Genomic DNA, 16,476 nt, shown 5'->3' with positions numbered 1-16,476 from the left:
AACACATACTTAATACCACGAGCCTTTGTGGAAACAAATCGATCTCCTAAACACCTAATGTTTTACCATTCACCATACTAGTCTCCGTTTCGTGTGTATATGAGCCTGATAGAAGGCCATAGATGACCTAGCATGCTGCATTGTTTGTATATATAGTATTTTTTTGGCAGAAACAGTCTAATAAGTACATTCTATCATATAACGGGTGATGCCGTGTGTGTTATCTGCATTTACATTCTGTGCAGTGTCCCGTGTGATAAGTATTTACAACAGCAACACCCTACTACAAAAAACACTTTTAGTCCTAGATATATCCCATAGCTTACGGATATTTTTCCTGTTTTTAAAAGATGACTAAGTCTTTTTCATTAAGGCCTCTCCATAACGTGGGCTGATCCTGTGGTATCTTATAATGTAAGCATCACAGATAACGTCACATCCACTATACAAAGAGATAAAACAGATCCAGTATACATGAAGAGAGAAGTGAAGAGGCTCTTATGATGAGGAAACTTCATAATGTGTGTAATGTCATAATGTGTGTATGTGTGGCAATGTGGGACGTATCCCTCCAGCAGACAGTTCATCTGCCCCCAGAGTCCATACTGTTTTGTGGGGGCTTGCGTCGGCTCACAGCAACTTCTTACCGACTTGTAGGTAGTTTGGCTTTGAGCCTTCCTAACATGCAGAAATATGAATTATGTGTTTAAGTGGTAATTATGAAATGCAGGCTCTCTAGCAGAGCCATAACCGAGGCTCTTGGTGGTGTGGCAGGCATAGAGATATTTGCCCAAAATAGGCTTTCGGTGGGCAGGGAGTAGACTGAACCTTGGCAGCTATTGTCAGATCCCACACATGTATCGAATGATTAAAACAATGACTTACAGATAGCGGGGTGATATTCGGAGAGTTCCCAGGTATGTCATGGCACAGGACGGGAAACCCAACCTCACGCTACACTTTTATTTCAGCCAAAATGACTTTTGCAACATGCGGCTGTGTGTGCCAAGGAGACAGTCACACACACTAAAGGAGAACATCCACTTTCTAAGCAAACGGACAGGTGAGTTGGAGGCAATATTAAGGGATTAGCCCAATGTGCCCAGCCCGGTCCTGCCGTAGGGTCATTGTGAGATGTCTTAAAAAGAAGTGTTAAGTAAGAACCTGTGGTGCTGGCCCAGGGGGCTTCATGGTGCACAAGTGGGCCCTTTGAGGTTGGCACAAATGACAGCTGTTGCCAATAGCCTCCCGCAAGCCCAGGCTGGGCATCTGGCACACCAAGCAAACACCTGGAGAGCCGCTGGCAGGCAGCTACCTATACTCCCCTAATCTGCCACCAGGTGTGTAACTCGAAACCATAGGGCCCAGGTATGAAAATTGGGCCCAGTACCCCCAACATCACCAAGCAACATGCCCCACAGTGCCACCTTACATATACCGACAACTTACATATACATGCTCACACACAAACACATCTATTTCCACACATACACACACTTAGACATACACATTCATGCCCACATACACACAAACATGCAAATCCCTTCTAGGTTGAAAGGGCCCTCTCTGGACAATTTTGAACCGACACGAGGAGACAGGAACAAGTACTCGCAAGTGTGGTTACGCCACTCGCCACCGCAAAGTGCAGTCTATGTCTAGATTTGCCTGGATGCCAGGAGCATGACAGTGCCAAGGCTGGCCTGGCTGCCAGAATTGCTTATTACCAAACGTGAGCAAGTGTCTGTACTGATATCTCTATGTCTTTTTTACAAAAAGTGACACCTTGAGTTAACTTGCTCCATAAATTATAATAACATAAGTGACTACCAAATTAATTTATGCGCAGTAACCACAAGAGACATCAGCGTTCATGAGACCCCAAAATTCTGTTATGTCTCCGATGATACGGTACCCAGGGACTTGTTCCCCCACATTTTAAAAAGAAACTGGAGGTAGGACATTTCTGGCTGGCAGAGGGTCATGTGTGTCAGAGTCCACCCTAGTAGAATACTAGAGTTTGAGAATCTCCCTTTTAAAATAAATAAATAAATCTCCAATTCCAGATATTCTTGCGCAACCAGAAAAAATAAGTAATGCATGAGTATAAACAGACTACAGGTCTTCGGGGCAGCATGTTGAGCGTTAATATTCATTGTGAGTCAGTTTAAAGCTGCCTCGTCCCTCCTCCCTGGTAGTGAGGGGTGTGAGGATACACGATATCAGGACCTCAGGCTGAAAGCTTTCATTGTAACTTCTAAACCTCTCCTCCGAGACCAGACTGCGGAAAATACCTCCCTTCCAAAAAGGTACAGTAAACCTCTTACTGCAAACTAGAACACAGAATGCTTTAAGATCCATAGAATTACTAAATAGCATTATTTATCTGCTTTTTAAATTCTGCTAAAGAGGAAAACATATCTACAGTAGATGACTGCAGAGTATAACTCAATTCTGATCAGCCAACATCAGCGTTACTAGTAGGACATCAAGTGAAGGCTTCAACCGGTTCTACCAACAACCCGCGGCTTCTAAGTTATTTCAACTTGCATTGTAATAGATCACTCTGTATGAAGTTAGAGAATCAGAGGTAATGTAAAGGCGTTTTACTTTACTGAGAGGGTGGTAGATAAGTGGAACAGCCTCCCAGCAGACGTGGTAGTGGCTAATACAGTGAGGGAATTGAAACACGCATGGGATAGGCATATGGCTCCTGAATATAAGACGAGACCGACGACTGATTAAAGTCTGAGTCTTTACAGCTGGAAATCGGGCGACTAGACGGGCTGAATGGGTCTGATCTGCTCTATATTGATTTATTTTTTGTTATGATTTACCTGCTAGGATATTTAGATTTAAAAAAGTCTGGAATTGAATCTAGACACTTTGTTTCAGATACACACGTGTTGTACCTTATTTTGCGCGTGTTCTGACTTTGATGCGTTCTCTGCTGACACCAAGGAAAATTCAATATTATATCCAATTTTTTTTGAGAATTACTTTTCTAGTCAAGTAGACTGATGAAGGCTTTGATACAAAATATTTTGGAGAAATGCTATTGAAAAAAATATGATTTTCGTAAAAGAGGCACATTAGGGGAAGCAGAATATATCACATTGGATTTCATCACAAATTCTTTTTTAAAGCGCATTCCGATGGTTTCCATGTATGTTCAGGAATCTCCTGAATTCTAAACCGAGCGGTAACCGTGCTTGACACTGAAAGGATGTACTCTGGAGGGCTTGCTTCCGAGCTATTTTAATGCCTATTGTCAGAAATTTGTTTACACATTCAGCAGTAAATAATTGCAAGGGATTATGCAATGGATTCATACAACCGACCAAGAAAACTGTGGCGTTTAGACGCATTATACCAACATAAAGGGTGGACCTTGATCATAGAAGCTTACAGTCTAAAGTAAGAACTAGATGCAGAATTCCAAACCTAAGATACAATCCTGTTAAACACCTCTACGGAAGTTAAAGGGATTTACATATACATATATTCATGGAGCATACTTAAGTACACTTCCTGTTTTCAGGACTGACATTTGGGGGAGGGCAGGAGTCTTATTTTTTTAACACCAGTTTCCATGCACTCAAATGAATTGGAGTTTAGGAATAGTGTGCGTTTTATTTAAAAAAAAAAAAAAAAAAAAAAAAAACATTAGAGGAGTTTAGCAGTTTTGAGTTATTTTCTTTTTGTCAGAAATGATCAATTATTATTATTATTTCTGTGCACGCAGCGCGCGATGTGCGCTGGAGTGATATAATGGTTTCGAAATCACGGCGCCCCTTGCACATATGACAAGCAGTAATGTGTAACATCTGTGGGTTATAAATCACTGAGCTGCAAGACTCTCTTCTTAACGCAGTTATAAAATTACTAATAAAGGCAGAATTGTGCGATGGAAAGAATAAAGAATCTATGACGTTCGCCTCGCCCTCCACCCCACCCTAGGCCAACATCCCCGCGGGCAGAAACACGGAGTTGGGCACAGTTTTAAAGAATGGAAGGAAAATGTCCCTGTTAACATCAATTGCACATGTAAAAAGCAGATGTCTTCCTGATCTATTGCCAAATTTCCACGTGTTACCCCTGAAGTCACAGTTCCTGTCACTTCAGCTCTTTTAACTCTTTACCCTCCACGCCATTGAACATAAGGAGGACGTGAACGTGTGTTGAATGGAGTTCAAATAAAATCACTGGCCATAAATACACGCGTGTCTGATTGTTCCCGTGTTCCTTATGTAATATTAAATGCCCAGATAGTGTTACGGTAACACTAGTTTTTTTTTTTGACTCCTCTATTGAAATAACACAAAATTATGGGTCGCTACCTGCCCCTTCCTCCATGTCTATACCCAGTTTTGCCTTAAATCACGATGTTTCTGAGCTTCACACATGCTGTAATCGTTAGCGTGAAGTTATATTATAGACCAAACAAGTGCAAACTCCGCAGCGGATGCACACAGTCAGCGACGCAGCTGCAGGACTGGAGGTCACTGGCTCGAGGCTGGAGGTCTGTGTAGCTCCCACCTGATGAGTGGACCGAACCTCCCCCCCCCCCCAATACCCCACTGGCTGCAAAGAGATCAGAAACAGATCCTAGCAAAGTACTCATCCAATAAACATCCGCTTCTATAATGTGCATCACGTTAATAGCTTTGCGCAGCCAACCCGCTCATAGAGTCATGATCCCTGGAGAATGGATTAACATGGAGCCATCAGTGATGGATACTCTGAGAAGCTACAATGTGGCACCTTAGTGTTAGTATTCTGCCGGTGTTACGATGCAGAAGTCCCTTGGCGCTACAGAAAAAAGTTCTTCCCTTCCTCATTTAATAGAATCTAGAATGGTACGTAATCCACAGGGGTGAAAGGACTGTACATTAGTGCTAATCAGATGGTTTGTGCCCCTCTGGTGAAGTGGAGAGGGGGAATAGATGTATTAATGATGACAGCTCGATTGGCCAATAATTAGGAAATGGACAATGTATACGCTCCCTTCAATTTAGTTACAGTTTACACTTGGGATGTACTTGAAACATTACGGGTTTTATATAGAGTCTCAATTTAGGCTACTTAGACTTTTACGGTTATCTGTTCACTTGCTACATTATTGATGAGCGTGACAGCGTCTCGTTAGTCATTCATTTTCGTAGGAAGGAAAAAATAATTAGGCAACCTGTTTCAAGAGAATACCCACTTCAGAGAATTATTGGAATTTTTGAGAAATGCTTTACTTGTGATGCAATCAGACAGGGTTTATTTTTTATCAATAAAAAAAATAATAAAAAAAAAAAAAACATTATTTGCTCTCAACTTTCTAAAGCAGATAAGTGTTGACTCTCGTTTACTGCAGAAATAGACTGTTATTTTGTTACATATAATCTTCATACAAAGCAACTTAAAAAAAAAGGTAGTATTTAATTAAGTAGTAGTACAAAGCTAAGTGATAGGTCATAATAAAGCAAGATATGCCATCAACTGCTAGAATCCCAGAGGTCACAAATGTTATAACAGAGAAGAGGGCGGTAGCATATAGGTTTATATCAAATGGCAGGGAGGCAGCAGTAGCCTATACCACCAACTGTCAGAATCACAGAGACATTTACAAGTAAGAGAGGCAGCAGCATATGCCATCAACTGCCAGAGCGAGAGACAGCAGATTATGACTGCTAGAATCCCAGAGGTCACAGATTTTATAACAGGGAAGAGGACAGTAGCATATACTGTATGTTTCTATCAAATGGGAAGGAGGCAGTAGCAGCAGATACCAACAACTGCCAGAATTACAGCAACACAAGTGAGAGAGGCAGCAGCTTATGCCATCAACTGCCAGAATTATAGAGGCCACTCATTGTTAAATGACAGATGTTTCTATCTGATTATTGGCCACTACGAAAAAAACTGGATTATTTTTTATTTTATCGGTCTCCGAATCCATTTTCTTTGTTGTTTTTGCTAATAATTTAGCGTAGTCAATCATCTCGATGCCAAAATAAGCAACAGCATAGTGAACATTTAGATCATGTTTGAATATTCCCAAATATTTATGTGAGATTCATGCTAGAATCTGCAGACTGTTAATGCTGACCTCATGCTGACTTTTCCTTCAGAAACAGTTACAAAACTCTTACTTGCATAGCGGTCTCATAGATGGTTTATGCTGGGGTGGGGGCTGGGGGATTTCTCATCAAATTGTCCCCATCAGGTTATGACAGGGGTGCAAAGGTGCATGATTCTTCTCAGTCTTTTGGCTAAGATCAACCATTGTACCCATGACATGGGGTAACACTAGGTCCTCTTGCCTCAATGCCTGAGAGGCTTTAAATCCCAGGTTATGTTTAGTGGCCCCTTGGTTATGGCCACAATTGTGCTTGATATACAAAATAAGACTGTACCTTGCAATAGATGACATTTTATCGAGATAAGTTTATTTTATTAAATGATTGAGATCACATGTTGGTCATGATGGTCTTCATTGGGGCAAAAACTGAGACAGACACAGTGGTGCTTGACACTGTGGTGTGGGATTGTTGGGATGTACAACACACTTGCTTTGTTTTGTAGTTGTGAAGTGCGCCGAGCACATCTTTAGAACCTAAATTCATGCTTTTTCAATTTTCCTTCATTGCCCTAGCCTATGGCTAAGACGTTTTTATGAAACCAGTCAAGGGCTGGGGCCAGAAATGGAAGAATTTATGTAGATGGCCACTTTTTTGTGCTAGTCAACATGTTTTTTAAATTGTACCACTTTAAGAAGATATATGAGAAGATACGGCCCACCCTTAAAGCTTTGGCCAGGGAGAGACAGATTTGGCTGCGTGCTCCCATGCGGGGAGTGCAACTCCAGAAGAGGAAGATTAGAGATCCAGTTTCCACTGTGATGCTTCCACTCTGGAACACGATAACCTTCTTCATTCAGGAAGCTCAATATACATAGAAAACAAGAAAAACCCTTCACAGAAATAACTCCTTAATAAAATAACATTTTGTACAAAGAAAAAAACCCAGTCAGTAATAGCTTATTGCCATAGAAACTGTAAATGTCTTTATGTTGTTTTTTTTGTAATTAAAGGAAAGAATAAAATTACAGATCTGGTTTGGTTAACATTCTAGAGATTACAACATGTGTTTAGTGTCAAGTAGACAAGTTGGTCCTGCTAATCCAAATGGTTAAAAAAGACGATCAAAAGATTTCTATGTAACATTTTTATGTTACCATTAAGTGTTTTTAATGTATTGTGATCCTGCACCCACACAGGGTAACAAACAGCACGGTCCTCTAGGGTATTAACGCCACATCTCAGTTAGGAAATCAACCACGACTTATATGTAGTCCACATATGCAGATATTTACAGAATTACATAGTACACAAATTCCCTACAAACAAAAGCCCTGCTCGTCTGAGCGCTTACTAACATATAACTCCCTCACTACTCAACAAAATGTAATCCCACCAACCTTTTTGATGGTCTCTTTCGTGCATAGCCAGCCCTGCTGCTTCCAAACAAACTCTCTCTCCTCTCCCTCTGGTCAGGTTTTATTGCAGTCAGTGCAGCTCATTACTTGCAGCTGAGCAGTGCATTGGAGTCAGCTTAAACTCCTGGCCTGGATCCTGGGTCAGTCCAGGTGCATGTAAACTGCGGGGTGGAGCACCAACCTGCCCTATATGTCATATAAAACCCTGCAAAATCGCGGGGGAATGTATACCCCTTCCACAACAACACCCCGCACCTTGTTACATAATATAAAAGTGTAACTGTTATTTCGGAATGGCAAGTGGACTACACCATTTAATCAAAATTTTAAATTGTGAATTAAGTCTAACATGTGATATCCAGAATACCTGAAGACTTTCCGTTCTTGGTATTCATTTCAGCACATGCGTCGGGACTGAGCACCATGATGAATGTGCTGAAATGTTGAGTGGAAGAGGAATTGGGTGAGGAGTAAGCATGACTAAATGTAGGTTCCTGGGCCATGACCTGAAGACCCCAGGAAAGCAGAGCTTCACCAGGAGACTCAAAGTCAAAATAGGGTAGGCAAAGACATAAATAAGCAAACATTTTAGACTCTCCTGATCACGTATTCACCATAGGTCATTCCATTTAAGCACAATCTGTTCTTTTCTGTATGGTGATAAGGCAGATTTCAGGCAGCCAAGGACAGTAACAGGAACACAAGCTGCTTTTCTGAGTCCTGTCTGTTCAAATGGTGAGACGGGAACCATTAACGTAGAGGATTTCAAATCAAACATTTATACAGATATAATACACTCCGTCTCTGGAGACTTACATGGTCCTGCTCAGAAGGTAACTCCTGAAATTGGATTGTTATTACATCTCTTCTAGTTCAATAATCATAATTATTTAATCTGTATTTTCTTAATAAGGGATGGCTCTCTATATATTTCTGTAATCATAGTTAATTTAATGTTGTACGCTTTTAAAATGAGTCATTGCTTTGCCAGTCTCTTTGGCACCAAGAATATAAATTAATTTAAAATCACTGATTAATGTGAGCTCCTCTGGGGAAGACCAAACTAATTTCATGGTTGGGGCATAGAATCCAATGCCCCTGTTGATTGGACTGGCTTATGTTAGGGTGGCCAACCCTGTCATTCCTATCAATAAAAAGCTTTCCATGGATTCTTGTCTGTGTCCAGGTCATGTAAGCATTCATGGGAAGTCTTTTCTATGGGCAGGGGAGCCGTGGTTGGCATTGCCCACTACTTGCCCTCCACCTGCCTACCCACTTCCATTCGCACTCCTCCCCTACTAAAAACTGTTTGGAGTAAACCACACCCCCATGCACATCTAGCCCTGCCCCTTCACAAAGGCACTCCCCTAGAAGGGGGAATCTGGTGCAAATTTGGAAAAGTGGACTTGTCACCACAGCAACCAACAGAACTATCCAATCAGCAGGGACATTGGTTGCTATGGGGATAAGACAATAAAGGATGGAATTCAATCATAAATATAAATATTGGTGTAATATTTTGTACATCCCTTGACTGTGAGATGATTATAGAATCCAGGGCATTGGATGGTTCTTAATCTCGGTGTTTTGAGAGGCAGAACATTACATGATATCCTTGTGCCTCACCATGGCGCAGCGGAAGAGATATTTGCCAAGATGCAGACCGCCATAATGTAAATTGGATCATTACAAGATGTTCCCAAATAGCCAACTGAACATCGGCCCACCAGGGATCCCGATCACTTGATTTATTAAGTTAATGTAGAACAGCGGCTGCCACCCAAGCTTGACCTGCTGGCCTTTGACCAATGATGACCAACAAGAGCATAAAAAAATTTCAGATACAGAGAATTTGTATTTTAAGGCTGGGGAATTCCTGGGATGAATCACATAACTTTATTACAGACTGAAAACAAGGATTTCAATGCAAACTTGGCACATTTTGTTAGGAATATGTCAGTGATGTGTGTTTTCTCTGCTGGGGCCAAGGCAGTCATGCTTCATAAATAATGTTCTATAAATGAAACACTGGATTGTTTCCCTTGTCTAGCTAATGGAATACATTTTCGGCTTTTCATTTGGTAGCCTAGTCCCCCTTAGTCTGGCTCTGACCCTTTCAGGTTGGTTGTAACTTAACCTAAACTAGTCTAAACGCCTGATCCTTCTCCATGCGCCCCCAGCACAAATAACCCATAGCAGCCACCAATAAAGTAAACCAGCAGTCAACCTTCACGCATGTTGGTGGAACTAACGTTCTACTTTACGCCATTGAAGTCAATCAGGCTACCATTTGTCTCACTAGACTACCAGGAGATGGGCTCGTGAATTCAGCATCTACTTGCGCTACAAAAGTGTGGATATTAATTATTTATTTTAGTATTTTGTTTATAAATAGTTGAAGTTTTTTTTTTTTTTTTTATAGAAGAATGAGTCATGTCTGAAATTTCCATGTTTTCCACCAATTCTGATTAAAATAATGAATTCCTATTCTATTTTCCTGTCTGTTCTACCAGTAAATTATTAGTAGAGTCTGTAACCAATGAGACACAAAAAGCCTAGACAGCATCCACTTGAAAAGATTCTCTAAAGTTAGCGCGATGGCCGAGATCTTTGTATAAAAATAAACCGGCCTGCCCCGCCATGTTCCGGTGCCCTTGCCAACAATCATTGTATAGATCGTCATCTGTAGAGGGGCTTCTATTCTCACTCCACAAATGGATCTTTTACTTGGCCCATGATATATTCATATTTTCCTTCTTGTTTCTCTTTTTTTTCTTTGCCTTCTTTGGAATTTCCGTTCTTGGTTAACCTTTTGAAGGATCAAACATCGAGCAAAGTATTGTTTTAAAAAAAACAAAAAATCTGCATATCTTAAAAGAAGAAATTGGAGTAAAGACCACAATCCTTCTAAACAGATTTAGGACCCTCAGCTAATACGACCTTCCATCATTTACGTATTAAAGATACCGTTCCACTTAGAAAAACATTTATCATCTAGTTTGTTAACAATAACAATTTCAGTATACATACAAAGTCTGGTTGCCAGATTTTGTACTGTCTCTGCAGGGAGATTCTCGGGATGTGGATCCTTAGAATTATTTTTCTCCAGGTGTGGTCACCCTAGCATTACTCTGCCTGTCATCAGTACACGGATATGCCTTCCTTGATCAAACAATGTGGTTTTCATCAGTCTAAAAGCAAAAGAGATTAGCCAGTTTTACAAGCTGGGTCTATCCGTAAAATACACATAATTTCATATAGCCACAAAAGGCATACCTCCCAACTGTCCTATTTTTCACAGGCCAGTCTCAAATTTTGGGCACTGTCACATCATGGGAAATGGGAATCATGGGCTGGTTAGGGAGATCAGAAGCCTGGACCAGCCAGTGGCTGACATTGCCACACACTCACCCCATCTGCCTCTTCAGCAGCAGATCAAGTGCTGCAGCCTACATCATCAAGTGGCCGCTGGACTTAAAGCGTCAGGGGCGCCTTGACATCTCCAGTCTGGACCTGTCAGGAGATCTCCACTGACTGGCCAACCAAGGTGGGAAAACAGCACAGGCTTCGACCAAAGCTGTGTGGTGGGATACAAGGTCCTGCCCCGCCACGAGCCACATCATCACTAACTATGCCCCCCAATGAAACTGCCCTGAAATCTTGGGGGCTATGCAATAAGGATATCATGTAAGAAAATACATTTTAAATATATGTTATATAACGTTAAACACTTTGTTTTTTGGAGGGAAATAATTTTAAGAGTTGTCCTCTCTTCGTATTAAAATATATAACTTGCAATACATTTGAACATCTGGTTTCCTCCATACGTGAAATAAATATTTACTAACGCTTGTGATTCAGTCACTTTTACTTCCAGTGAGTCACTGTGGAAATCTGCAAATCGTAGTTTATCTGACAACTTCTTCGCAAACTGTTTATTCCGAATCAAGGCATATTCACTTAAAATAGAGTTATTTGTTGAATTCGATATTTCTCTTCCTCCCTGTGTTTACCATCCCTTGTCATATCAAAAAAAGCCATAAAGTACACAGCAAATAAAATCATTTGGTTACTGCAGCATCCGCTGTTTGAGGTAGCCTTCATATTTACACGATTAATCAGCGCGGTACTAAGTCCCTTCTAAAGAGCTTGTTAAACTGCGGACAAATAAACTAATGGAGATTTATTGCTGTTGGGTTTAGGAATAACAGCTTCAAATAGTATGGCTAACCATTCGAACCCAGAAACAGGAGATATATATACATATAAGTGGCAATTATGCCTAACACACCAGGCTTTGAGGTTCCACCTCAAATGAAAAATTGATATCTTGTGGAAAGTGTAGAAGTACGCCACTGGAGTACCTACATTTCAACCCAATTACTGAGCTTGTTTCTCCAAGAAACCGAGGCTTCCCGTGGAATTCTAGAACACAGTTGGAACTCAATTCTGTATACATGTCTTCTACTCAAATTTCGACCATTTAGGGTTCCAAGCAGTTGCTTAATCTGCTTATACGGTAGCGCCACCCCTGGCTAACATAAATGTGAAGAAAGTGGCAGCTACAGTTTTGTAGCCATGGAAAATAATTCACAACTTACACCAGACATACATATATTATGGATATCAGGTCTCATGGCTGGATGCTTCTCCATCTTCTAACTTGAACCGCCATCTTGCATTATGATGGGCGGGTGCGACCATTCTAGCAAAGCACAACCGTTCTGATCACTTTAACCAAAAAACCTTCAGTTTGACCCATTCCTATCCCACCATTTAATTATTGGTTCATTGTCTCTTCGTTTGTACTTTTCTTGTTTTCTGAACAAACTGTTAGTAGCCCTCCTCCTCGTTCTCCTTTCTGACATTGTTCTTCTGGAACCAAACAAAACAAAATTTGCCCTAAAGCATGAATAATATGGTGTGAGGTGAAAGACAGTATACATGAACAGTGCAAAGATTCCCTTTTATTTATTCATTTTTTGTTTCATTTTTCCTTTTCTTTCATTGAATCGGTCAGTTTGAGGTCTGGCGTTTATAATTATTATGAAAATGTGTAGGTTTGCGGGTTTTTTACAAGAAGGTTTTGAGTATATTTCCGTCAGCCAGTTTGGTCACAACATTGGTATTTGTGTCTCGTTCTAGAACTGAGTTTTATTTTCATTTTAACTCCAAGAACTGGTATATGCCAGAGGACAGGAATGAAGAATTAGCCAATAGGTTGGCCCAAATTCCTAAAACTGGAAGGAGTTTCCGTACGGAAGTGTTGAAATCCTGGAAATGTTTATAATATCCTCCCACAACATGTCTTCTTCATCACGGCTCTACAATTTGTTTACAGTAGATGATATTATTTGCATTTACAAATACCACACTATCACATGACTGGCAATGAATGAGCATTTCAGGATGATGTAAAAACAATCTGGCAAAACTTGCTTTTAGGAAAAACTACAGCTTGGAAAAAAATAAATTCAGTACGGGGGAGAGGTGACGTTCCAGCTGATTGACAGCTCATTTAAATAAAAACCCCTCAATAAATCAAGCCAAGAAATTACTGCCCTTCAGTCTTGACTACCTCCCGCCACCACGAGTCCCTTTAAAGCTACGTAGAGCCAACCCATCAGCCTAGATCTCATTTTCAGCCCCTTCTTCTTAAAAAGGGCTGAATAAAAAAATAAAAGAAATAAAAAATAACATTCTTGGTCACTTGCATATGGCCGCCAGAGGGTTATTGGCGTTGGACTCTATCAGCCGGTACAAGGCATCGTGGTACCATATTACAGTCTGGGACAGTGTACACTAATAAAGAGATATTAATTCCATATAACAGCTTGTGATATAGTAAGGTAAATGCAGGTCACAGCACGGCCATGTTAATATTGTCTGTAGAGAGGAGAAAAGGCACACTAGTGCCAATCCATAAGTAGGTGCTAGGGTATATCCCAATTGATTCATTAAATATATAATATAATTAATTAAAAAATTATATAAATCACAATAACTATGAAGTGATGCGTACCTGGAATCTCTATTAAACTCTAATAAATCGTGGGGGAAAAAGCAATGAGATGAGGTGGTAATGCCCTTTTTTGTTTCAAGAAGTGACCCTTAAAATATAAACCCCCAAGGACAAATCAGGTTGGAAATCTAGGTTTGGTTTTCAGCAGAACATACAAAATGAGGGGTTTATTCATTATTATTATTTACGACTTTTAGGTCGCAATTCAAGGATAGTCTGGTAGTCGTTTTTTTCCATTTAAGAGATTAAAGCTGGCTTTTTCTAAGAATCGCCTTGCATCAACATTGCTTATTATCTTTAACTGCTATGTTGGGAACAGTAGTAACCTCTATCTCTTTAGTATTCCTGATTTTATTTTCTTTGCTTTTCCAGTTGTGTGAAAAATCTTATCTTTCTGTTTCGCAGGAGAATGGAGCTGTCAGGAAACGTTTCGGAGAATATCGTATTAGGAACCGGTATCTACAACGTCACCCAGCTTTCTGAGGCGGAGGATGCCACCTGCACAGATTCAGAAAGGTTTTCTTGGATATTTGCTTACCAACCGATATATATGTGGGTCATTTTTGTCCTAGGGTTTCTAGAAAACTCGTTTGTCATTGGTGTGTTCCTGCTTCATAAGAGTCGTTGCACGGTGGCCGAAATCTACCTTGGAAATTTGGCCGCTGCGGACTTAATTTTCGTCTGCGGCTTACCGTTCTGGGCGATCTACATTTCCAATGAGTTCTACTGGCCTTTTGGCAGCTTCCTTTGCGTTTTCATAAATGCGCTGATGAAAGTTAACAACTACGCAAGCATTTATTTCTTATTGATGGTCAGCATTGACCGATATTTTGCGTTAGTGAAGACCATGTCGACCGGACGCACGAGACGGACCAGTTGCGCCATGTATAACTGTTTGTTCATCTGGATCCTTTCTGCCATCATGAGCATGCCCAAAGCTGCATTCAGGGTTGTCCGGTTTGTTCCAGCATTAAACACCACCGCCTGTATCATCGATAGCTCAGCAGAATGGCATATTGCCTCCAACATCTTGCTTAACCTGATTGGCTTTGTTGTTCCGCTAGCCGGTATCTCATTTTGCACGTTCCAGATCATAAAAGCTCTGACGAATAATTCAATGCAGAAGTTCAAGGAATTTAACACGGAAAAAAAGGCGGCGCGCCTAGTTTTTGCTGTCGTCTTTGTGTTTTTTATCTGCTGGCTGCCGTTCCATTTTTTTACCTTGCTTGATACCTTGGATTACCTAAAAGTGTTCCCCGAATGTGCGATCAATCAAGTCCTAGATATAGGCACTCAAATTTCAACTTATATTGGCTATAGTAACAGCTGCATCAACCCTCTGCTCTACGTTATGGTGGGAAATCATTTCAGGAAGAAGGCCGTGGAAGTCTACTACCAGTTTACCCCAAGGAAACATAGACCAAGAAATCTATCCCTCCAGACAGACTTTTCTGCAGATACTGTGCGGACTTCGATTTCGATGGGGCAACCGAATCGGAAAATATTTTGATTTGGCCGTTGTGCCTCCTGGCAGGAAGAGTTTATTCATTAATGTACATAGACCATACACTGACGTTAACTTGGGACAGTTTTTATATATTTACTTTCTTTTTCTATCTCGTCTTTATAACTTTACCTTTCAAACCATTGGCACTGAAAAGCAAAACATTGTAAAGACTATTCTAAGAGTTACTCTTTGCAAGTCACTATGTTCCGACATGCCATTGTCACATTTAATAGTAACAAAAACTGGTAGCCCCGTATATTGGCATCTAGAATTGAGGGTTGTAGCTCCTAAAATGCTTGATCGTAGGCATAAAGAGTCTTTTTCTCTAAAAAAAACCCCCAAAAATCCTAATTTATTGTCCCTGATATAATGGTCTCTTTTTACAGATTTACCCATCAGTATTGTTTTGCTTTTGATAAATCCTCTTGTATTTTGCAAATGTTTCAAATTAAGAAGTATTTAGCTATGGTGTCCAAATACTCCTTCTGATGGATTTTGCAGATGACCAGGAACATTGGAAAATATTTATAAACAGTGTTGCAAAGTGTTCTACATGAAGAAATCAGCAGCGTCTCCCCCCCTGTTTCCATGGTGATTGCACTACTTTTTAAGACTTTACCCCAGAACTAGTCTTCATAAATTTGTTTGGCCAGTGCCTCTTTGAAGAAGTGTCACAGTTGACCTGTTGAGTGTTCATAAGGCAAACTATCGATGTGGACACACATGCAACATTGTAGCGATTGTGGATGGTTGGACATCCATACGGGGTTCCGGAATCCAATCTATGCCAAATATAATGCAGTAAGGGATATGGACAATAAGGGGTGCTGAAGCTCCCACCGATGGACATTGATTACTTAGAAGGCTACTCGAGAAGAAATAAAAGTGCATTTTGTAAATAAGGAGTTAATGTGCGATCTTGTATAAGCTGCAACTTAAAGCCACCATCCGATGATGGAGGAATGAGGTATATGCAAATATATTACAGATTTATTATATTGTTAAATCATTATAACGTAGTTGAAACATATTGCGGGCAGATGTATTGCACTTGTTTGTACGTAATTAATTTAAAGGCTTGTTTTATGTATCTCCCATCTGCTTGGGGCCTCCAAAGAGCTAGATTTTTTTTTTCATGCGTGACTTGTGTATGACATTTATGTATAATGTTAATTAGGTGTGTGATTAAATTAATGTATATATAAAAAGAATGCATAATGTTTGTTGACTCAGCATCTGGTACATCTGATCTCCGGTTGTGACATACATTATTTTCACAAACATTGCATGGGCACTCTGTATCTGAATTTCAGAGCCCGGAGCTTGGAAATCTGGCAATGATGGAGTAACACTGATGATATTCTACATGCCGTTGGGTGCGATCTACCTTATTTTGTATACATTGGTGCACTCTATATGGGGTTTTTTTCCAAAGACCTGTGAGATGGCTCCATGCCAACT

At 40.4% G+C, this 16,476-nt stretch overlaps 1 protein-coding gene across 1 annotated transcript; it reads left to right on the top strand.

The window, feature by feature from the left end:
• The first annotated feature begins 2,140 nt into the window (after positions 1 to 2,140).
• On the top strand, positions 2,141 to 16,235 carry LOC128504979 (B2 bradykinin receptor-like). Its single transcript, XM_053475257.1, has 2 exons — positions 2,141 to 2,306; positions 13,914 to 16,235. Exon 2 carries the CDS (start codon positions 13,918 to 13,920, stop codon positions 15,016 to 15,018), a length of 1,101 nt encoding a protein of 366 aa, XP_053331232.1. The 5' UTR covers positions 2,141 to 2,306; positions 13,914 to 13,917; the 3' UTR covers positions 15,019 to 16,235.
• The last annotated feature ends 241 nt before the right edge of the window (positions 16,236 to 16,476 follow it).

Source organism: Spea bombifrons, chromosome 9 (genome assembly GCF_027358695.1).
Source record: "Spea bombifrons isolate aSpeBom1 chromosome 9, aSpeBom1.2.pri, whole genome shotgun sequence".
Taxonomy (NCBI): domain Eukaryota; kingdom Metazoa; phylum Chordata; class Amphibia; order Anura; family Pelobatidae; genus Spea; species Spea bombifrons.
Note: the sequence above shows the minus strand (reverse complement) of the source record. Positions and strands in the feature narration are given on the sequence as shown.

Excerpts from the sequence above, each read along its gene's own strand:
- LOC128504979 (XM_053475257.1), top strand. The coding sequence starts at position 13,918 with ATGGAGCTGTCAGGAAACGTTTCGGAGAATATCGTATTAGGAACCGGT.